This window comes from Bombina bombina, chromosome 1 (genome assembly GCF_027579735.1).
Source record: "Bombina bombina isolate aBomBom1 chromosome 1, aBomBom1.pri, whole genome shotgun sequence".
Lineage (NCBI taxonomy): Eukaryota > Metazoa > Chordata > Amphibia > Anura > Bombinatoridae > Bombina > Bombina bombina.
Window position 1 is genome coordinate 127,170,684 of NC_069499.1, and position 23,916 is coordinate 127,194,599.

The following is a 23,916-nucleotide window of genomic DNA, read 5'->3' on the forward strand; positions in this document are numbered from 1 at the left end:
AGGTACCGCCAGAGCGTCTATCAGTACAGCCTGAGGGTTCCTTGACCTCAACCCATACCTCAGAAGCTTGGCATTCTGCCGAGAAACCATGAGATCCAATGCCAACTGACCCCATTTGAGAATCAAGCTGGAAAACACTTCAGGATGGAGTTTCCTCTCCCCCGGGTGAAAGGTCTGCCTACTTAGGAAGTCAACCTCCCAGATGCCCACTCCTGGAATGAGGATCGCCGACAGACAGCAATTGTGGGTTTCCTCCCACTGAATGATCTTTGCTACCTTTGACGGTTGATGTAAGCCACGGAGGTTATATTGTCCGACTGGAACCTGATGAACCGGGAAGCTGAGGCCAGGCCAGGAGAGCATTGAAGATTGCTCTCAATCCCAGAATGTTTATGGGTAGAACAGACTCCGACCGAGTCCATGTTCCCTGAGCCTTTAGAGAGCCCCAAACTGCTCCCCATCCCAGAAGGTTGGCTTCTGTAGTCACAATCACCCATGAAGATCTGTGAAAGCAGGTTCCCTGGGAGAGATGATCCTGAGACAACCACCAAAGTAGAGAATCCCTTGTCTCCTGCTCCAACTGTAATCGCGGAGACAGGTCCGCATAATCGCCGTTCCACTACCTGAACATGCTTAACTGCAGAAGTCTGAGGTGGAAACGGACGAACGGGATGATGTCCATTGCCGCTACCATCAGCCCAATTACCTCCATGCACTGAGCCACTGATAGCCAAGAAGAGGACTGAAGTACTAGGCAAGAATCGAAAATCTTGACTTCCGTAAGAAAATTTTTCCATTGATGAGAAGTCCATTATGGACCACAAGAAAACTACCCTTGTAGTTGGAATTAAGGAACTCTTTTCTGAATTCACCTTCCATCCGTGAGACCGCAGGAAAGATAACATTTCTGAGTGTGATCTTGCTTGTTGAAAGTAAGGTGCCTGAACCAGATGTCGTCCAGATAAGGTGCTACAGCAATGCCCTGCAATCCGAGCACCGCCAGCAGGGGTCCCAGAACCTATGAGAAAATTCTAGGAGCCGTGGCAAGACCGAATGGAAGAGCCACGAACTGTAAGTGTTTGTCTAGAAATGCAAACTTTAGAAACTTGTGATTGTCCCTGTGGATGGGAACATGCAGGTATGCGTCCTTTAAATCCACTGTGGTTATAATTGACCCTCATGGACCAGAGGAAGAATGGAACAAATAGTTTCCATCTTGAAGGACGGCACTCTGAGAAACTTGTTTAGATTTTTGAAATCTAAAATTGGTCTGAAAGGTTCCCTCCATCTTGGGAACCACAAACAGATTGGAATAGAATCCCAGACCGTGTTCCTGCATTGGAACAGGAACAATCACTCCCAGGTCGGAGAGGTCCCGTACACAGTGTAAGAATGCTTTTTTTTGGTCTGGACTACAGATAATCTTGAAAGCAGAAACCTGCCCCTGGGAGGAAAGGTCTTGAACTATAGTTTGTATCCCTGGGGCACAATGTCCACCGCCCAGGGATCTTTAACATCTCGAACCCAAGCCTGAGCAAAGAAGGAAAACTTGTCCCCCCAAGATAGGGTCCCGGATCGGAGGCAGGCCCTTCATGTTGTCGTTGACCCAACAGCCTGCTTCTTAGATTGCTTTCCCTAGATCCAAGACTGATTGGGTCTCCAGGAAGGCTTGGACTGCTCCTGCATGGAAGAGGGATCGGAAGGATTTCCCTTGAAATTCCGAAAGGAACGAAAATTACTCTGACGTCCTTTTTGTTTATTTCTCTTATCCTGAGGGATGAAATGTCCCTTAAGTCCCGTAATAACAGAAATTATCTCCGTCAAACCAGGCCCAAACAAAGTCTTTCCCTTGTAAGGAATTGCCAAAAGTTTAGACTTAGATGACACATCCGCAGACCAAGATTTTAACCATAAAGCTCTGCGAGCCAATATGGCAAAGCCTGAAATCTTAGCTCCCAGCTTAATAACCTGAAGGGAATCATCTGTAATAAAGAAGTTGGCCAACTTAAAGGCCTTTATCCTATCTTGGATTTCTTCGAGGGGAGTGTCTGTCCGAATAGAATCAGACAACGCATCAAAACAGTATGCTGCCGCACTAGTGACAGTAGCAATACAAATCGCAGGAAGCCATTGTAAACCCTGAGCAACCCCTCTAACTTCTTATCCATAGGACCCTGAAAGGAGCAACTATCCTCTATGGGAATAGTAGTTTTCTTAGCTAGCGTGGAAATTGCCCCTTTCACCTTGGGTACCGTCTGCCAAGATTCCTAGATAGAGTCTGCTATAGGAAACATCTTTTAAATATAGGGGAAGGAGAAAAGGTGTCTCTTACCATTCCTTAGCAATAATCTCTGTAGCCCTATCTGGTACAGGAAATACTTCCACCATGGAGGGCACGTCAAATGACTTGCTTAGGATTGACTATGACAATGGTATCGGAGTCGTCCAGGGTAGCTAAAACCTCCTTAAGTAGTAAACTGAGGTGCTCTAGCTTAAATCTGAAGGATACAACTTCAGTATCAGAAGAAGGAATTACACTGTCTGAATCTGAGATTCAGAATCTTACACTGAGGCGATACCGAAATATCCTCTTCTTTAAACTTACGAGAGGGAAAGTTCGGAATAGATACAGTCGTGACAGAATACATACACACTGATTTTTTACATTTCCTCTTGCGCTTTCCCTGTAGCAAGGGAATTGGGAGAAAAAGAATGGCACTGTATTAATAAAAAAAAAAAATTGGGACACCTGAGGAGAACAACTGCGGCATATTTTGAACATTGTCAAAAAACTCCTAACTAATATTGGCTCAAAAAGCTAAAATGTTGTGTTATTTCAACACATGAGGAACAGAAAAGGACTGGCGGACTAAATAATCATTTCAACAAAAAGGATATCAGTAATCTATAACAGAGTCATGATCCCTCTTAACAGAAATAAAAACAGAATTTATGCTTACCTGATAAATTACTTTCTCTTGTGGTGTATCCAGTCCACGGATTCATCCTTTACTTGTGGGATATTCTCCTTCCTAACAGGAAGTGGCAAAGAGAGCACACAGCAGAGCTGTCCATATAGCTCCCCCTCTAGCTCCACCCCCCAGTCATTCGACCGGAGGATAGGAAGAAAAAGGAGAAACCATAGGGTGCAGTGGTGACTGTAGTTTAGACAAAAAATCTACCTAAGAGCCAGGGCGGGCCGTGGACTGGATACACCACAAGAGAAAGTAATTTATCAGGTAAGCATAAATTCTGTTTTCTCTTGTAAGGTGTATCCAGTCCACGGATTCATCCTTTACTTGTGGGATACCAATACCAAAGCTTTAGGACACGGATGAAGGGAGGGAACAAGACAGGTACCTTAAACGGAAGGCACCACTGCTTGTAAAACCTTTCTCCCAAAAATAGCCTCCAAAGAAGCAAAAGTATCGAATTTGTAAAATTTGGAAAAAGTATGCAGCGAAGACCAAGTCGCTGCCTTACAAATCTGTTCAACAGAAGCCTCATTTTTAAAAGCCCATGTGGAAGCCACTGCTCTGGTAGAATGAGCAGTAATTCTTTCAGGAGGCTGCTGGCAAGCAGTCTCATAGGCCAGACGGATGATGCTTTTCAGCCAAAAAGAAAGAGAGAGGTAGCAGTCGCCTTCTGACCTCTCCTCTTACCAGAATAGATGACAAACAATGAAGTTGTTTGTCTGAAATCCTTAGTTGCTTGTAAATAGAACTTTAAAGCACGAACCACATCAAGATTGTGTAACAGACGTTCCTTCTTCGAAGAAGGATTAGGACACAGAGAAGGAACAACAATTTCCTGGTTAATATTCTTATTAGACACAACCTTAGGAAGAAAACCGGGTTTGGTACGCAAAACTACCTTGTCTGCGTGGAACACCAAGTAAGGTGAGTCACACTATAAAGCAGATAACTCTGAAACTCTTCGAGCAGAAGAGATAGCTACCAAAAACAAAACTTTCCAAGATAAAAATTTAATATCTATGGAATGTAAAGGTTCAAACGGAACCCCTTGCAGAACTGAAAGAACTAAATTCAGACTCCATGGCGGAGCCACAGGTCTATAAACAGGCTTGATTCTGACTAAAGCCTGACTAAACGCTTGAACGTCTGGTACCTCTGCCAGACGTTTGTGTAAAAGAATAGACAAAGCAGATATCTGTCCTTTTAAGGAACTAGCTGATAATCCAAGCCAAATAAGAGCCTTTTAATTATGTTTTAATAAATATTTGTTTGCTACAACAAGTATTTTGCTGCCTTTCTTGGAAGTAATTTAAAGCTACCTACCACTTTTTGAGGAGCCGGATTCCGAATTTATCGGAGTGAGTATATTGCACATTTTATTCAGCACAAGATACAATTACCTGCAGTGCAATTTCCATTATCTACAGATACTAAAGCACAGTGTGGAAAACTGGGACAGAGATCCTTTTGAAGAAGCTGAACTCTGAAATTTTTCGGAGTGAGTATACTGCACATTATTTTGTTGTCAACTCCTGCAAATCACAAGTTAAGTTTCTTTCTTCAGTGTGAACGTAAATATACACGAGATTCAAGACCAGCGCCTCTATACATTTGATCTATATTCTACTCACAGTCCTGTTGGGAGAGACTGTTAGAGGGCAGCGGTCACTTAAGAGGGGAGTATTGTGCTCTATTCTAGTCATTCTGTACATTGTGTTGTTAACATCTAACATATCTGTATAGTCTTTGCTATTATCCAATCCTTCTTGGAGAAAGGACAATATCCTGGGAATCCTAATCTTACTCCATGAGTAACCCTTGGATTCGCACCAACAAAGATATTTTTGCCAAATCTTATGGTAGATTTTCCTGGTGACAGGCTTTCTAGCCTGAATCAGGGTATCGATAACCGACTCAGAGAAACCATGCTTAGATAGAATTAGGCATTCAATCTCCAGGCAGTCAGATGCAGAGAAATTAGATTTGGATGTTTGAAAGGACCTTGAAGTAGAAGGTCCTGCCTCATTGGCAGAGTCCATGGTGGAACGGATGACATGTCCACTAGGTCTGCATACCGAGTCCTGCGTGGCCACGCAGGTGCTATTAGAATCACTGACGCCCTCTCCTGCTTGATTCTGGCAACCAGACGAGGAAGGAGAGGAAACGGTGGAAACACATAGGCCAGATTGAAGGACCAAGGCGCTGCTAGAGCATCTATCAACACCGCCTGGGGATCCCGGGACCTGGGCCCATAAAGAGGAAGTTTGGCATTCTGACGGGACGCCATCAGATCCAATTCTGGAGTGCCCCATAGCTGAGTAAGCTGGGCAAATACCTCCGGGAGGAGTTCCCACTCCCCCGGATGAAAAGTCTGACGACTTAGAAAATCTGCTTCCCAGTTGTCTACTCCTGGGATGTGAATTGCTGAGAGGTGGCAAGAGTGAACCTCCGCCCACCTGATTATTTTGGTTACTTCCATCATTGCTAGGAGACTCCTTGTTCCCCCTTGATGGTTGATGTAAGCTACAGTTGTGATGTTGTCCGACTGAAATCTGATGAATTCGGCAGCAGCTAGCTGAGGCCATGCCTGAAGAGCGTTGAATATCGCCCTCAGTTCCAGAATGTTTATCGGGAGAAGAGCTTCTTCCCGAGACCATAAGCCCTGAGCTTTCAGGGAGTCCCAGACTGCACCCCAGCCCAACAGACTGGCGTCGGTCGTTACAATGATCCACTCTGGTCTGCGGAAACACATTCCCTGAGACAGGTGATCCTGATACAACCACCAGAGAAGATCCCCTGGTCCAACTGTATTTGAGGAGACAAATCTGCATAATCCCCATTCCACTGTTTGAGCATGCATAGTTTCAGTGGTCTGAGGTGTAGCTGTGCAAAAGGGACTATGTCCATTGCCGCTACCATTAGTCCGATTGTCTCCATGCACTGAGCTACAGACAGCCGAGGAATGGAATGAAGAGCTCGGCAAGTAGTTAAGAGTTTTAACTTTCTGACCTCCGTCAGAAATATTTTCATTTCTACCGAGTCTATTAGGGTTATATATATATGCAAAAAGAAAGCACTCACTGAATTTTCTTCAAAATGTGACAAGCAAATTTAATGCAGTTTGTGACGTTTCGGGACAACAACAGTCCCTTCCTCTGACAAGTTAACAATGAACAAAATCAGCCTTTAAATAGGCTCCCAATCACACTCCCCTCAGGATCAGCCAATCCAGGCTGAATAACAAACACACCCCTTTAGTGACCAATGAAAATCAGTGATAGACATGTGCATGTTAATATTGTGAAAATATCGAACAAAAAAACTAGATAAAAACAAGCCCAGAATGATTCCTCTTGTTGGTAGTCATGCCCCCACCAAAAATCAAAATCTTGCTGAATTATGAGCAAACTAGAGTGAGAGAATACAGCTAAACTCGATCATAAGCTCTTAGCCAATCATCATTCATTTTGCATCAGACTCTGATGCGTCATCCAATATAATCCCGGTTACCACCCACTGTTGCTAAGGACGCCCAACTCTCCAATGTATAAGCTGATCGCGACATATGCACCAAGCACATCAACAGCTGTCAGGGAACAGAATCACAAATCGCCCCGAACACACAGCCCAATCACACAATCCAATCGCAACATGTGTGGCACAAAAGCCCGGTCAGCGTACAACACACAGAGCGCAGTCGATCACCACGCGAGAAACAGCATTCAGAAAAACCGCATCAGGGAAACACAGCATCGGCAAAACAATGCAAGAGAAAAGGGCCCCACTTGATCATATAAGCTTGCCATAATTTTACTGAGCGCCTAAGTAATCATAGCCACCAATTTTAATCTATGTGTCAATTGGCCGTAAATAAGTTATCACCGCTAGCTTCATATAAGTGTAAACAAAGTGTCAGGGCCATCCAATATCCAAACGCCATGTCAGAGTGGGCGTGCAAGCAGAGGCGTGTCAGTGCCACATAGTGTATAGAATGACTTAATTTTAAAAAACTGTGTACACAATCTATCAAAACAAAATACAAAAATACAATTAAACAACGTGCCAAACCAAGTTGCAGTATAAATCCTGCATACCTAAAAAACATGTAAACTATTGGAGAGTTGTAACATACGATTATGAATTATTAAGTTAGTATTTGTCAGTCCTCCATGTGCCAATTTTTGTTTTTAACTTTTTGTTTTAACTTTTTGAATTTTTATTTTTGTGCAAGTTTTATGTATCACTTTATGGAGTGGTTACCCAGTTTCTTAATCTCTCTGGTGGTTGGTCATGCCCTTTACTTGATATTTTGTTGCAACTTTCCAATAGTTTACATGGAGACATATAACCGGTCTTCTTTCATGGGCTTGATTTTATAAGCCATTTTCAATACCACACGTTACAGGCTGCTACCTATGCTATGCAAGCATTTCAGGCTCTATGTCAGGTTCAATTTTGTGAGCTAGGTTGATATGATCTATCTATATTGCTGTCTTTGATTGATAGGCGAGCACGCCTCACAGAAGAGATTACTGTTTCGCTCTCTTTTTTCACAATGCTTATACCCATTTTTATTCTATTTTGTTGGAGGTTAGTGGTGTGCTTTACTATAATGTTTATTTGTTTATCGTTGGCATCTGATTGCACTTGTTTGTCACATAGTGGGGAATTGATTCTGGATAAGCTGTTTGTTTTTTTACTATTTTTAAAGTCATTTGTTTTTTAGGTATGCAGGATTAATTCTTCAACTTGGTTTGGCACGTTGTTTAATTGCATTTTTGTATTTTGTTTTGATAGATTGTGTACACAGTTTTTTAAAATAAAGTCATTCTATACACTATGTGGCACTGACACGCCTCTGCTTGCACGCCCACTCTGACATGGCGTTTGGATATTGGATGGCCCTGACACTGTTTACACTTATATGTAGCTAGCGGTGATAACTTATTTACGGCCAATTGACACACAGATTAAAATTGGTGGCTATGATTACTTAGGCGCTCATTAAAATTATGGCAATCTTATATGATCAAGTGGGGCCCTTTACTCTTGCATTGTTTTGCCGATGCTGTGTTTCCCTGATGCGGTTTTTCTGAATGCTGTTTCTCGCGTGGTGATCGACTGCGCTCTGTGTGTTGTACGCTGACCGGGCTTTTGTGCCACACATGTTGCGATTGGATTGTGTGATTGGGCTGTGTGTTCGGGGCGATTTGTGATTCTGTTCCCTGACAGCTGTTGATGTGCTTGGTGCATATGTCGCGATCAGCTTATACATTGGAGAGTTGGGCGTCCTTAGCAACAGTGGGTGGTAACCGGGATTATATTGGATGACGCATCAGAGTCTGATGCAAAATGAATGATGATTGGCTAAGAGCTTATGATCAAGTTTAGCTGTATTCTCTCACTCTAGTTTGCTCATAATTCAGCAAGATTTTGATTTTTGGTGGGGGCATGACTACCAACAAGAGGAATCATTCTGGGCTTGTTTTTATCTAGTTTTTTTGTTCGATATTTTCACAATATTAACATGCACATGTCTATCACTGATTTTCATTGGTCACTAAAGGGGTGTGTTTGTTATTCAGCCTGGATTGGCTGATCCTGAGGGGAGTGTGATTGGGAGCCTATTTAAAGGCTGATTTTGTTCATTGTTAACTTGTCAGAGGAAGGGACTGTTGTTGTCCCGAAACGTCACAAACTGCATTAAATTTGCTTGTCACATTTTGAAGAAAATTCAGTGAGTGCTTTCTTTTTGCATTTCTACAGATTAACGTATAGCACCCTGATAGCTGTAGAACGTTGGTGAGAGTGCACATACACCTATCTTTGTGTATATATATATATATATATATACACACACATACACACACATATATCCTATATTATAAAAGACAAGTGTTTGTCTGAAGCCGTCATGCGCAGTACAGACAAACACTTGGCCTTAGATTCTATTCTCGCGCACCTTGGCATAGCTGACAGCTGACAGATTGGGAGCGCGAGGTACACAGCATACAAGCAGCTGTGAGATAGGGAGCGCGAGCTACTCAACAGCTGTGAGGTCTGCTGCGTGAGAAGAGGCAACGCGCTCCCCAGACCTCACAGCTGTTTGTGGCCGACGGGAGCGTCGCGAGGGGCGTGGCCGGGCGTTGCGAGGGGCGTGGCCGGGCGGGGTCCCGCGAAGACAGAGCCAGAGAGGGAGCAGGAGGGGGGGGGGCAGAGAGCCAAAGAGAAGGGGGGGGGCAGAGAGCCAAAGAGAAGGGGGGGCAGAGAGCCAAAGAGAAGGGGGGGCAGAGAGCCAAAGAGAAGGGGGGGGGGGCAGAGAGCCAAAGAGAAGGGGGGGGGCAGAGAGCCAAAGAGAAGGGGGGGGGGCAGAGAGCCAAAGAGAAGGGGGGGGCGCAGAGAGCCAAAGAGAAGGGGGGGGGGCAGAGAGCCAAAGAGAAGGGGGGGGCAGAGAGCCAAAGAGAAGGGGGGGGGGCAGAGAGCCAAAGAGAAGGGGGGGGGGCAGAGAGCCAAAGAGAAGGGGGGGGGGCAGAGAGCCAAAGAGAAGGGGGGGGGGCAGAGAGCCAAAGAGAAGGGGGGGGGGGAGAGAGAGCCAAAGAGAAGGGGGGGAAGAGAGCCAAAGAGAAGGGGGGAAGAGCCAAAGAGAAGGGGGGGAGAGCCAAAGAGGGGGGAGAGAGAGCCAAAGAGGAAAAAGAGCCAAAAAGGAGAGAGAGCCAAAGAGGGGGGAGAGCTAAAGGTGGGGAGAGCCAAAGAGGGGGGAGAGAGAGAGCAAAAGAGGAAAGAGAGCCAAAGAGGAGAGCAAAAGAGGGGGGGGCAGAGCCAAAGAGGGGGGGGGCAGAGCCAAAGAGGGGGGGAGAGAGCCAAAGAGGGGGGGGCAGAGCCAAAGAGGGGGGGGCAGAGCCAAAGAGGGGGGGGGGGAGAGCCAAAGAGGGGGGGGCAGAGCCAAAGAGGGGGGGGCAGAGCCAAAGAGGGGGGGGGGAGAGCCAAAGAGGGGGGGGGAGAGAGCCAAAGAGGGGGGGGGGGGGAGAGAGCCAAAGAGGGAGGGGGGGAGAGAGCCAAAGAGGGAGGGGGGAGAGAGCCAAAGAGGGGGGGGGGGGAGAGAACAAAAGAGGGGGGGGAGAGAACAAAAGAGGGGGGGGAGAGCCAAAGAGGGGGGGGAGCCAAAGGGGAGGGGGGAGCCAAAGGGGAGGGAGAGAGAGAGCCAAAGAGGGGGGAGAGAGAGAGAGCCAAAGAGGGGGGAGAGAGAGAGAGCCAAAGAGGGGGGAGAGAGAGAGAGCCAAAGAGGGGGGAGAGAGAGAGAGCCAAAGAGGGGGGAGAGAGAGCCAAAGGGGGGGGGAGCCAAAGAGGGGAGAGAGAGAGCCAAAGAGGAGAGAGAGCAAAAGAGGGGAGAGAGCCAAAGAGGGGGGGGGGGGAGAGAGAGCAAAAGAGGGGATGGAGAGAGCCAAAGAGGGGAGAGAGAGAGCAAAAGAGGGGAGAGAGAGAGCAAAAGAGGGGAGAGAGAGAGCAAAAGAGGGGAGAGAGAGAGCAAAGGAGAGGGGGGAGAGAAAGCAAAAGAGAGGGGGGAAAGAAAGCAAAAGAGAGGGGGGGAAGAGAGAGCAAAAGAAAGGGGGGAGAGAGCAAGGGGTGGGACCGCTGTTCTGAAAAAAATGGCCCTGGTACACGGGCTTTAGTACTAGTATATATATATATATTTTATCATATAATTATTATACAATAAAACCATATCTCTAATATACACAGATCATAACAATCATATAAATCTCTCTGAATTAAAGAGTATACATAAGTTATGCACATTTGTTCCAGAAATTACCTCCATCAAGAGCAAGTTTTGACCGCCATTCCACAGGAAGGAACTCTACATGCTCTGTTGTCAAGTTTGAAAAGTGTTTCTCTTCAATTTTTCTTGCGGTGTCTCTCATCCTTTAAAAGCAGAGTAGAATTCAGATTAGCAAACATACAACTTGGTGAAACCTACTGCTCAGTTATGTACTAAAAAGACTTAGCAGATATGAGGTTTAAAAGATTTAAATATACATATATACACACACATACATATAAACAGTTGTGCTCATAAGTTTACATACCCTGGCAGAATTTATGATTTCGGGGCCATTTTTCAGAGAATATGAATGATAACACAAAAACTTTTCACGTTTGGCTGAAGCCATTTATTATCAATCAACTGTGTTTACTCTTTTTAAATCATAATGACAACAGAAACTACCCTAATAACCCTGATCAAAAGTTTACATACCCCAGTTCTTAATACTGTGTATTGACCCCTTTAACATCAATGACAGCTTGAAGTCTTTTGTGATATTTGTGGATTAGGCTCTTTATCTTCTCAGATGGTAAAGCTGCCCATTCTTCCTGGCAAAAAGCCTCTAGTTCCTGTAAATTCTTGGGCTGTCTTGCATGAACTGCACGTTTTGAGATCTCCCCAGAGTGGCTCAATGATATTGAGTTCAGGAGACTGGCCACTCCAGAACCTTCACTTTATTCTGCTGTAGTCAATGACAGGTCGACTTGGCCTTGTGTTTAGGATCATTGTCATGTTGGAATGTCCAAGTACGTCCCATGCGCAGCTTCCGGGCTGATGAATGCAAATTTTCCTCCAGTATTTTTTGATAATACACTGCATTCAGCTTGCCATCAATTCTGACCAAATTTCCTGTGCCTTTGTAGCTCACACATCCCCAAAACATCAGCGATCCACCTCCGTGTTTCAAAGTAGGAATGGTGTACCTTTCATCATAGGCCTTATTGACTTCTCTCCAAATGTTGCGTTTATGGTTGTGGCCAAAAAGCTAAATTTTGGTCTCATCACTCCAAATGACTCTGCCAGAAGGTTTGAGGCTTGTCTCTGTGCTGTTAGGTGTATTGTAAGCGGGATGCTTTGTGGCATTTGCATAGTAATGGATTTCTTCTGGAGACTCGACCATGCAGCCCATCTTTTTAAAGTGCCTCCTTATTGTGCATCTTGAAACAGCCACACCACATGTTTTCAGAGAGTCCTGTATTTCACCTGAAGTTATTTGTGGGCTTTTCTTTGCATCCCGAACAATTTTCCTGGCAGTTGTGGCTGAAATTTTGGTTGGTCTACCTGACCGTGGTTTGGTTTCAACAGAACCCCTCATTTTCCACTTCTTGATTAGAGTTTGAACACTGCCGATTGGCATTCTCAATTCCTTGGATATCTTTTTATATCCCTTTCCTGTTTTATACAGTTCAACTACCTTTTCCAGCAGATCCTTTGACAATTCTTTTGCTTTCCCCATGACTCAGAATCCAGAAACGTCAGTGCAGCCCTGGATCAAAGATGCAAGGGTCTGTCAGGAGTCCAGAAACTCATTGACCTTTTAAACATGCACACTAATTACAAGCAAACAGATCACAGGTGAGGATGGTTACCTTTAATAGCCATTCAAACCCCTCTGTGTCAACTTGTGTGCATGTTATCAGGCCAAAATCACCAGGGTATATAAACTTTTGATCGGGGTCATTTGTGTAGTTTCTGTTATTATGATTCAAAATAAGTAAACACAGTTAATTGATAATAAATGGGCTCAGCCAAACACTTACCATGAGTGAAAGAAACGTGTTATTCATATTCTCTGAAAAATGGCCAAGAAAACAAAATTATGCTTACCTGATAATTTTCTTTTCTTCAGATGGATAGAGTCCACAGCTGCATTCATTATTTTTGGGAATTAAGAACCTGGCCACCAGGAAGAGGCAAAGACACCCCAGCCAAAGGCTTAAATACTCCTCCCACCCCCCTCATCCCCCAGTCATTCTGCTGAGGGACAAGGAACAGTAGAAGAAATACCAGGGTGAAAAGGTGCAAGAAGATAAAAAAAAAAAAAAAAAGAATTGACGCCCCACAGACAAATTACGGGTGGGGAGCTGTGGACTCTTTCCATCTGAAGAAAAGAAAATTATCAGGTAAGCATAATTTAAGTTTTTCTTCATAAATGGAAAGAGTCCACAGCTGCATTCATTACTTTTTGGAAAACAATACCCAAGCTATAGAGGATACTGAATGCAAAAACGGGAGGGTACAATAGGCAGCCCATTCTGAGGGCACCAAGACTGAAAAAAACCCAAAAGGTATAGCAAAATACATAAAGGAAAAAAAAACCTTCAAAGGAAGGACAAGTTCACAGAAACCCAAATGGATCCCGAGAACAAGGGGAGACGACACCAACCCACAAGGAGCAACCGGGAATCATCAAGGGGAAGAAACATCTCCCAAACATCGTGCAACAGCACCGAAAAAGACAGCTGAAGACAAAGTCCTCAAAACGTTAGAACTCAGAGACTGAGCAAACGGAAAATTACAAGCAGCAAACTCAGAAAATAAAAATCTGAGTCCAGTAACACGCTGCCATCCATAGGAAGACACAGAGAAAACACTATCCGTAAGGAAGAAGCGGCCCAAGACAGAAATTGCCCAACCTCCCAGACAGAGGACACTCTCCAGGCAATCCAGGCCGCCAAGCCTACTCACAGATCTCAAAGGGTAGAGGCACAGAACCTCTAAAAAAGAAGGTCCACTGTAACCCCAAGACACAAACACAGGAGAGGCCCCTAAAAAGGGAACCACACCTCTGTAAGGAGGACAACTAGCCCCCTAAACAGGAGAGCGTCGATAGCACCTGCCCATAAGACAGGAAGTCGTAGGAAGAACAGAGAGGACACAAGGCCACGTCACAGACTAATACGAAAGAACCCCTTAAAACACCATTGTGCTAGCACACATAACAGGCGCAAAAGTGAAAGCTGAGCAACCGCAAACCTTCCGTTTGCTAGGCAGGAAAGCCCACCAACAGGTCACGTTAGTTGGCTGTCCCAAGGGAACCGTATCGTCCGGCACAAGACAAGGCCCAAGGAGCCCAGGCTCTGGCCAAGTTGTAAAACAACCAGAACAAGGGCAAAGCCCAAGTACCACGGAAACTGAACCCCTAGGCCAGTCCTAGAATCATAAGCTCCGGTAACATCCCACAGCGGGATCCACAAAGAGAAAACCCAGAGTAAAACCCTCGACAACTGGAAGATCAGAACAAGAAGCCTGGGCCCCACACATGTTTAGATTAAACAATCTTCCAGGCACATAAATCCCTCGTCTGATATAAAAAAAACACAGATCTCCCAGGGAAAAATCCAGAATAACCCGGATAACGAGAGCAAGAAGCCCTTGAAAGTCCCGACGCAAAAGGAAGAGACCACCCCTTGCAGGAGCCAAAACACTCCAAAAGAGCCAGAGCCATAAAAGGACACTAGAGCTAACGGGCATCCAAGCATCATTAACATGATTGTGCTTGAAAAGTGCGGCTAATTCCCCTAAAAGGGACACAAGGCGCTGCTCATCTTATCAACCTCGAAAGGAGGAAAGGCTGAGTAGACCTCGCCAGGGATCAAACTAGCAACCTGAACCATATGAGTGGAAAACCACTGGGACCTCTTCTATCACAAAAAGGAGATGCAGAGCATTCCCAACACCGGGGAAGGACCCCTAACCGGAGCCCAAAAAGACCTCACTGTCTAATGTCCCGAAAAAAGGAGTAACCAACTCCCGAAGGGAATCCCAGTCTCCCGAAGGCAACCCATCCACAAGGAGAAACGGACATCAAGAGGTCTCAATGAAGAAGAGAACCACTAAAAACAAATCCAAAACGGACAATTTCCTAAAGCAACACTGCCCCGACCGGCGGAAGAGAGGCGCTAAAACCCTCTAATCTTCCCACCATGTGGGAAGGAATACTCTAGGTCCCAAGGGTATCTGAAGCAACAGAGAGTGACGCAGCAAAATTCACTGACCCAGTCACCAGAGACGGCTATATAGGACTGAAACAATACCGAGAGCCGCATGGACCCGCAAGTCCTCTTGAGAATGCATTCTGAAACTTGTAAAACAAATAACAACAAACATAAATAATGTTAATAGCACTCGGCACCCCAACCTAACCAGCAAGGTATAATAGGTGCCACGTGTACGAATAACCTGTGAGACAGAAGATCTGAACCCAAGCAGGACCAGCCTGCAACCAGGATCATAACTGCCAAGCTGGCTAAATCCTCCCTCAGAGAGGGAGGAAGGGAAACAGACAAACATGGGATAAAAGTGTCCCGAACAATTTCCGTAAACAGTGAGTATTGATCCTAGAGATTTTTAAGTTCCCGCAGGAACATAGTATGAAAAAGAAAAGAAAATTCATCCTAACCGGATAAAATAAAATAACAGGCAACCCGAGGGTTAACGCCCAATAAGAACAGAAAGATCTGCAAGACCAGCCTAATGGAAACCCTGTTCTTCCAAAAAAAACTGAGAAGGATCTCGATAACAAGACTTTAAGGAGATTACTTTATCCCCCCCATGTGTAACGAGGTGAGCAATGCGAAGGAGGAGACTGCTGAGTCCCATAACCGAGAAGGATAGGGTCCCCAAACAGCTCAAAAAACGTGTGAATAGAACACGAAGGAGAGCCATCCTGTAATGAAAAGCACAACACTCAGGAACAGTTGCACCCGCAGGGAATTGCCCATAACCTCCTGTGGCCGAGAGACCAGGGGCAATCGGGCACGAACACAATCGCAAATAAACATCTGAACTTTGTAGACGCGCAAGCGGCAAAAGTATGTAAAAGCGAAAACGTGCCACAACCTCCGGGGGGAACAATCCACCCTCCAAGGAGGAAATAACTAAACTTGGGTTACCCGCATGTGTAGTAGTAGGGAGCAGTTGAGAACTCGCCTCCCAGAGGACAGGCCCCCCGAGGTGGATGGCTCAGCAGTCCCTTGAATCACAGAGCCAGCGGAACAAGGCGCTCTAGAACAGCCAAAAGAACATAACTGACTGACCTGAGTCAATGGGGTCAATTTGCATTCGTCACAGGACGAAGAATCTGAATCAGAAAGTTGAACAATCTCAACATCAGTATCCTCCATAACTGGACAAAGGATATAAAAAAAATGGACTAAATATAAAAACAATTTTAAACGGCACATGACACCCACAATGGCTGGGGAACTCCCCACCTCCTATGAACCAGACACCAGCGGACTAGAATTCTCTGTCACCACACAGTCAGGAATGCCGAAATGGGAGACCAGAACGTAAACACACCCGGTCACAAGGTGAACCGTACAGTCCAAAAAAAGCGTGCCCAAGGTTGCGTCACTTCGAAAATCCGTTATGTTCCAAAAGCCACGAGCCCAGTTAACACTACACATAAGCAGATTGAATCACAAACATGATTAAAAAAAAACGCCCCTGTTCAATAATCCCCCTCAGGAGATATTAACCCTTGATTCCAAGATACTAAAGGAATCACTGAGACCCTGTATTTTCCATGTGAGTTCGTAGGAACAAATGAGTAACAGTACAATCAGGAAGAAGAAAAATTAAACGATCTTACCGGAATCTCCGCCATGGAACAGGAACATGGCCCTTCAAGTGTGACGGATAGTAGTCTCGCCTCCGCCATGGACTTGAGAGAAGAAAGCAGACAGCGAAGTAAAGTTTCACAACGCCAATTGCTTGTGGAGTTGTTAAAATGAGTCGGGTTGGTGTCGCAGGAAGACTCTTCCTGCATCTCCGGACTCTAAATTTCATCCAGGCCCTCACTGAGAGACTGACAGGATTACTTAAAACTCCCGTCCCATGTCGAAAAGTACTACCCTCCATAAGAGATGAAAACAAACTTCTGACACTTCTCTGCCAACCTCCTGGGACGAAAGGCAAAGAATGACTGGGGGATGAGGGAAGTGGGAGGAGTATTTAAGCCTTTGGCTGGGGTGTCTTTGCCTCCTCCTGGTGGCCAGGTTCTTAATTCCCAAAAGTAATGAATGCAGCTGTGGACTCTTTCCATTTATGAAGAAAATCATAAATTCTGCCAGGCTATGTAAACTTATGAGCTCCGCTGCACAGCTGATTTCAGATTATATATGTCCTGATGAAGGCCTGAAAGAGGGCCGAAACATCGAACATGTTCTGTTGATATTTTCAATAAAGAAAAAAACATAATTTATGCTTACCTGATAAATTTATTTCTCTTGTAGTGTATCCAGTCCACGGATCATCCAATATCCATTGGGATATTCTCCTTCCCAACAGGAAGTTGCAAGAGGATCACCCACAGCAGAGCTGCTATATAGCTCCTCCCCTAACTGTCATATCCAGTCATTCGACCGAAAACAAACAGAGAAAGGAGAAACCATAGGGTGCAGTGGTGAATGTAGTTTAATTAAAATTTAATTACAAGAGAAATACATTTATCAGGTAAGCATAAATTATGTTTTCTCTTGTTAAGTGTATCCAGTCCACGGATCATCCATTACTTATGGGATACCAATACCAAAGCTAAAGTACACGGATGATGGGAGGGACAAGGCAGGATTAAGCAGAAGGAACCACTGCCTGAAGAACCTTTCTCCCAAAAACAGCCTCCGAAGGAGCAAAAGTATAAAATTTGTAAAATTTGGAAAAAGTGTGAAGCGAAGACCAAGTCGCGGCCTTGCAAATCTGTTCAACAGAGGCCTCATTTTTAAAGGCCCAGGTGGAAGCTACAGCTCTAGTGGAATGAGCTGTAATCCTTTCAGGGGGCTGCTGTCCAGCAGTCTCATAGGCTAGGCGTATTATGCTCCGAAGCCAAAAGGAAAGAGAATTTGCCGAAGCTTTTTGACCTCTCCTCTGTCCAGAGTAAACGACAAACAGGGTAGATATTTGACAAAAATCTTTAGTAGCTTGTAAGTAAAACTTCAAGGCACGGACTACGTCCAGATTATGTAAAAGACGTTCCTTCTTTGAAGAAGGATTAGGACACAATGATGGAACAACAATCTCTTGATTGATATTCTTGTTAGAAACCACCTTAGGTAAAAACCCAGGTTTGGTACGCAGGACTACCTTATCTGCATGAAAAATCAGATAAGGAGAATCACATTGTAAGGCAGATAGCTCAGAGACTCTCCGAGCCGAGGAAATAGCCATCAAAAACAGAACTTTCCAAGATAAAAGTTTAATATCAATGGAATGAAGGGGTTCAAACTGAACTCCTTGAAGAACTTTAAGAACCAAGTTTAAGCTCCACGGGGGAGCAACAGGTTTAAACACAGGCTTAATTCTAACCAAAGCCTGGCAAAATGCCTGGACGTCTGGAACCTCTGCCAGACGCTTGTGCAAAAGAATAGACAGAGCAGAAATCTGTCCCTTTAAGGAACTAGCTGATAATCCTTTGTCCAAGCCCTCTTGGAGAAAAGACAATATTCTAGGAATCCTAACCTTACTCCATGAGTAATTCTTGGATTCACACCAATAAAGATATTTACTCCATATTTTGTGGTAGATTTTCCTGGTAAAAGGCTTTCGTGCCTGTATTAAAGTATCAATGACTGACTCGGAGAAGCCACGCTTTGATAGAATCAAGCGTTCAATCTCCATGCAGTCAGTCTCAGAGAAATTAGATTTGGATGATTGAAAGGACCTTGTATCAGAAGGTCATGTCTTATAGGCAGAGTCCATGGTGGAAAGGATGACATGTCCACTAGGTCTGCATACCAAGTCCTGCATGGCCACGCAGGTGCTATCAGAATCACCAATGCTCTCTCCTGTTTGATTTTGGCAATCAGTCGAGGGAGCAGAGGAAACGGTGGAAACACATAAGCCAGGTTGAAGAACCAAGGCGCTGCTAGAGCATCTATCAGCGTCGCTTCTGGGTCCCTGGACCTGGATCCGTAACAAGGAAACTTGGCGTTCTGGCGAGACGCCATGAGATCCAACTCTGGTTTGCCCCAACGATGAATCAACTGAGCAAACACCTCCGGATGGAGTTCCCACTCCCCCGGATGGAAAGTCTGACGACTTAGAAAATCCGCCTCCCAGTTCTCCACGCCTGGGATATGGATTGCTGACAGGTGGCAAGAGTGGTACTCTGCCCAGCGAATTATTTTTGAGACTTCTAACATTGCTAGGGAACTCCTGGTTCCCCCTTGATGGTTGATGTAAGCCACAGTCGTGATGTTGTCCGACTGAAATCTGATGAACCTCAGTGTTGCTAACTGAGGCCAAGCCAGAAGAGCATTGAATATCGCTCTTAACTCCAGAATATTTATTGGAAGGAGTTTCTCCTCCTGAGTCCACAATCCCTGTGCCTTCAGGGAATTCCAGACTGCACCCCAACCTAGAAGGCTGGCATCTGTTGTTACAATTGTCCAATCTGGCCTGCGAAAGGTCATACCCTTGGACAGGTGTACCCAAGACAACCACCAGAGAAGAGAATCTCTGGTCTCTTGATCCAGATTTAGCAGAGGGGACAAATCTGTGTAATCCCCATTCCACTGACTCAGCATGCATAATTGCAGCGGTCTGAGATGAAGGCGCGCAAATGGCACTATGTCCATTGCCGCTACCATTAAGCCGATTACTTCCATACACTGAGCTACCGAAGGGCGCGGAATGGAGTGAAGAACACGGCAAGCATTTAGAAGTTTTGATAACCTGGACTCCGTCAGGTAAATTTTCATTTCTACAGAATCTATAAGAGTCCCTAAGAAGGAGACTCTTGTGAGTGGGGATAGAGAACTCTTTTCCTCGTTCACTTTCCACCCGTGCGACCTCAGAAATGCCAGAACCATCTCTGTATGAGACTTGGCAACTTGAAAGCTTGACGCCTGTATCAGGATGTTGTCTAGATACGGAGCCACCGCTATGCCTCGCGGTCTTAGAACCGCCAGAAGTGAGCCCAGAACCTATGTAAAGATTCTCGGGGCTGTAGCCAACCCGAAGGGAAGAGCTACAAATTGGTAATACCTGTCTAGAAAGGCAAACCTTAGAAACCGATGATGATCTTTGTGAATCGGTATGTGAAGGTAGGCATCCTTTAAGTCCACTGTGGTCATGTACTGACCTTCTTGGATCATGGGTAGGATGGTCCGAATAGTTTCCATTTTGAAAGATGGAACTCTGAGGAATTTGTTTAAGATCTTTAGATCCAAAATTGGTCTGAAGGTTCCCTCTTTTTTGGGAACCACAAACAGATTCGAATAAAAACCCTGTCCTTGTTCCGTCCGCGGAACTGGATGGATCACTCCCATAACTAGGAGGTCTTGCACACAGCGTAGGAATGCCTCTTTCTTTATGTGATTTTCAGATAGCCTTGAAAGATGAAATCTCCCTTGTGGAGGGGAAGCTTTGAAGTCCAGAAGATATCCCTGAGATATGATCTCCAACGCCCAAGGATCACGAACATCTCTTGCCCACGCCTGGCCGAAGAGAGAAAGTCTGCCCCCTACTAGATCCGTCGCCGGATAGGGGGCCGCTCCTTCATGCTGTCTTAGAGGCAGCAGCAGGCTTTCTGGCCTGCTTGCCTTTGTTCCAGGACTGGTTAGGTTTCCAGGCCTGCTTAGATTGAGCAAAAGTTCCCTCTTGTTTTGAAGCGGAGGAAGTTGATGCTGCACCTGCCTTGAAATTTCGAAAGGCACGAAAATTAGACTGTTTGGCCTTTGATTTGGCCCTGTCCTGAGGGTGTGACCTTTACCTCCAGTAATGTCAGCAATAATTTCCTTCAAACCAGGCCCGAATAAGGTCTGCCCCTTGAAAGGAATGTTGAGTAGCTGACCAGGATTTAAGCCATAGTGCCCTACGCGCTTGGATGGCGAATCCGGAATTCTTAGCCGTTAGTTTAGTCAAATGAACAATGGCATCAGAAACAAATGAGTTAGCTAGCTTAAGTGTTCTAAGCTTGTCAATAATTTCAGTCAATGGAGCTGTATGGATGGCCTCTTCCAGGGCCTCAAACCAGAATGCCGCCGCGGCCGTGACAGGCGCAATGCATGCAAGGGGCTGTAAAAACATAATTTATGCTTACCTGATAAATTCCTTTCTTCTGTAGTGTGATCAGTCCACGGGTCATCATTACTTCTGGGATATTACTCCTCCCCAACAGGAAGTGCAAGAGGATTCACCCAGCAGAGCTGCATATAGCTCCTCCCCTCTACGTCACTCCCAGTCATTCGACCAAGGACCAACGAGAAAGGAAAAGCCAAGGGTGAAGTGGTGACTGGAGTATAAATTAAAAAATATTTACCTGCCTTAAAAACAGGGCGGGCCGTGGACTGATCACACTACAGAAGAAAGGAATTTATCAGGTAAGCATAAATTATGTTTTCTTCTGTTAAGTGTGATCAGTCCACGGGTCATCATTACTTCTGGGATACCAATACCAAAGCAAAAGTACACGGATGACGGGAGGGATAGGCAGGCTCTTTATACAGAAGGAACCACTGCCTGAAGAACCTTTCTCCCAAAAATAGCCTCCGATGAAGCAAAAGTGTCAAATTTGTAAAATTTGGAAAAAGTATGAAGCGAAGACCAAGTTGCAGCCTTGCAAATCTGTTCAACAGAGGCCTCATTCTTGAAGGCCCAAGTGGAAGCCACAGCTCTAGTAGAATGAGCTGTAATTCTTTCAGGAGGCTGCTGTCCAGCAGTCTCATAAGCTAAACGAATTATGCTACGAAGCCAAAAAGAAAGAGAGGTAGCGGAAGCTTTTTGACCTCTCCTCTGCCCAGAGTAAATGACAAACAGAGAAGACGTTTGTCGAAATTCCTTAGTTGCCTGTAAGTAAAATTTTAGAGCACGGACTACATCCAGGTTGTGCAGTAGACGTTCCTTCTTTGAAGAAGGATTTGGGCATAAAGAAGGAACAACAATCTCTTGATTGATATTCCTGTTAGTAACTACCTTAGGTAAGAACCCAGGTTTAGTACGCAGGACTACCTTATCCGAATGAAAAATCAAATAAGGAGAATCACAATGTAAGGCTGATAATTCAGAGACTCTTCGAGCCGAGGAAATAGCCATTAAAAATAGAACTTTCCAAGATAACAACTTTATATCAATGGAATGAAGGGGTTCAAACGGAACGCCCTGTAAAACATTAAGAACAAGGTTTAAACTCCATGGTGGAGCAACAGTTTTAAACACAGGCTTAATCCTGGTCAAAGCCTGACAAAAAGCCTGGACGTCAGGAACTTCTGACAGACGTTTGTGTAACAGAATGGACAGAGCTGAGATCTGTCCCTTTAATGAACTAGCAGATAAACCCTTTTCTAAACCTTCTTGTAGAAAAGACAATATCCTAGGAATCCTAACCTTACTCCAAGAGTAACCTTTGGATTCACACCAATATAGGTATTTACGCCATATCTTATGGTAAATCTTTCTGGTAACAGGTTTCCTAGCCTGTATTAAGGTATCAATAACCGACTCAGAAAACCCACGTCTTGATAAAATCAAGCGTTCAATTTCCAAGCAGTCAGCTTCAGAGAAGTTAGATTTTGATGTTTGAAGGGACCCTGTATCAGAAGGTCCTGCTTCAGAGGTAGAGACCAAGGTGGACAGGATGACATGTCCACCAGGTCTGCATACCAAGTCCTGCGTGGCCACGCAGGTGCTATTAGAATCACTGATGCTCTCTCTTGTTTGATTCTGGCAATCAATCGAGGAAGCAACGGGAAGGGTGGAAACACGTAAGCCATCCTGAAGTCCCAAGGTGCTGTCAGAGCATCTATCAGGACTGCTCCTGGATCCCTGGATCTGGACCCGTAACGAGGAAGCTTGGCGTTCTGTCGAGACGCCATGAGATCTATCTCTGGTTTGCCCCAACGTCGCAGTATTTGGGCAAAGACCTCCGGATGAAGTTCCCACTCCCCCGGATGAAAAGTCTGACGACTTAAGAAATCCGCCTCCCAGTTCTCCACTCCCGGGATGTGGATTGCTGACAGGTGGCAAGAGTGAGACTCTGCCCAGAGAATTATCTTTGATACTTCCATCATAGCTAGGGAGCTTCTTGTCCCTCCCTGATGGTTGATGTAAGCAACAGTCGTGATGTTGTCCGACTGAAACCTGATGAACCCCCGAGTTGTCAACTGGGGCCAAGCCAGGAGGGCATTGAGAACTGCTCTCAATTCCAGAATGTTTATTGGCAGGAGACTCTCCTCCTGACTCCATTGTCCCTGAGCCTTCAGAGAATTCCAGACGGCGCCCCAACCTAGAAGGCTGGCGTCTGTTGTTACAATTGTCCAGTCTGGTCTGCTGAACGGCATCCCCCTGGACAGATGTGGCCGAGAAAGCCACCATAGAAGAGAATTTCTGGTCTCTTGATCCAGATTCAGAGAAGGGGATAAGTCTGAGTAATCCCCATTCCACTGACTTAGCATGCACAGTTGCAGTGGTCTGAGGTGTAAGCGTGCAAAGGGTACTATGTCCATTGCCGCTACCATTAAGCCGATTACCTCCATGCATTGAGCCACTGACGGGTGTTGAATGGAATGTAGGGTGCGGCAAGCACTTTGAAGTCTTGTTAGCCTGTCCTCTGTCAGGTAAATCTTAATTTCTACAGAATCTATAAGAGTCCCCAGGAAGGGAACTCTTGTGAGTGGAACGAGTGAACTCTTCTTTTCGTTCACCTTCCATCCATGTGACCTTAGAAATGCCAGCACTAACTCTGTATGAGACTTGGCAGTTTGAAAGCTTGAAGCTTGTATCAGAATGTCGTCTAGGTATGGAGCTACCGAGATTCCCCGCGGTCTTAGTACCGCCAGAAGAGCACCCAGAACCTTTGTGAAGATTCTTGGAGCTGTAGCCAATCCGAATGGAAGAGCCACAAACTGGTAATGCCTGTCTAGGAAGGCAAACCTTAGGTACCGATAATGATCTTTGTGAATCGGTATGTGAAGGTAAGCATCTTTTAAATCTACAGTGGTCATGTACTGACCCTCTTGGATCATAGGTAAAATTGTCCGAATAGTCTCCATCTTGAACGATGGAACTCTTAGGAATTTGTTTAGGATCTTTAAGTCCAGGATTGGTCTGAAAGTTCCCTCTTTTTTGGGAACCACAAACAGATTTGAGTAAAACCCCTGTCCCTGTTCCGATCGT

At 45.2% G+C, this 23,916-nt stretch overlaps 1 protein-coding gene across 3 annotated transcripts in view; it reads right to left on the reverse strand.

The window, feature by feature from the left end:
• The window catches only part of DDHD1 (DDHD domain containing 1), a 428,406-nt gene that overhangs the window by 274,543 nt on the left and 129,947 nt on the right, over window positions 1-23,916 (reverse strand). For all 3 annotated transcript variants that reach the window (XM_053697596.1, XM_053697597.1, XM_053697595.1), the window contains one exon: window positions 10,789-10,898. In XM_053697596.1, coding sequence (XP_053553571.1) covers window positions 10,789-10,898 — 110 coding nt within the window. The remainder of the gene's footprint in view (window positions 1-10,788; window positions 10,899-23,916) is intronic.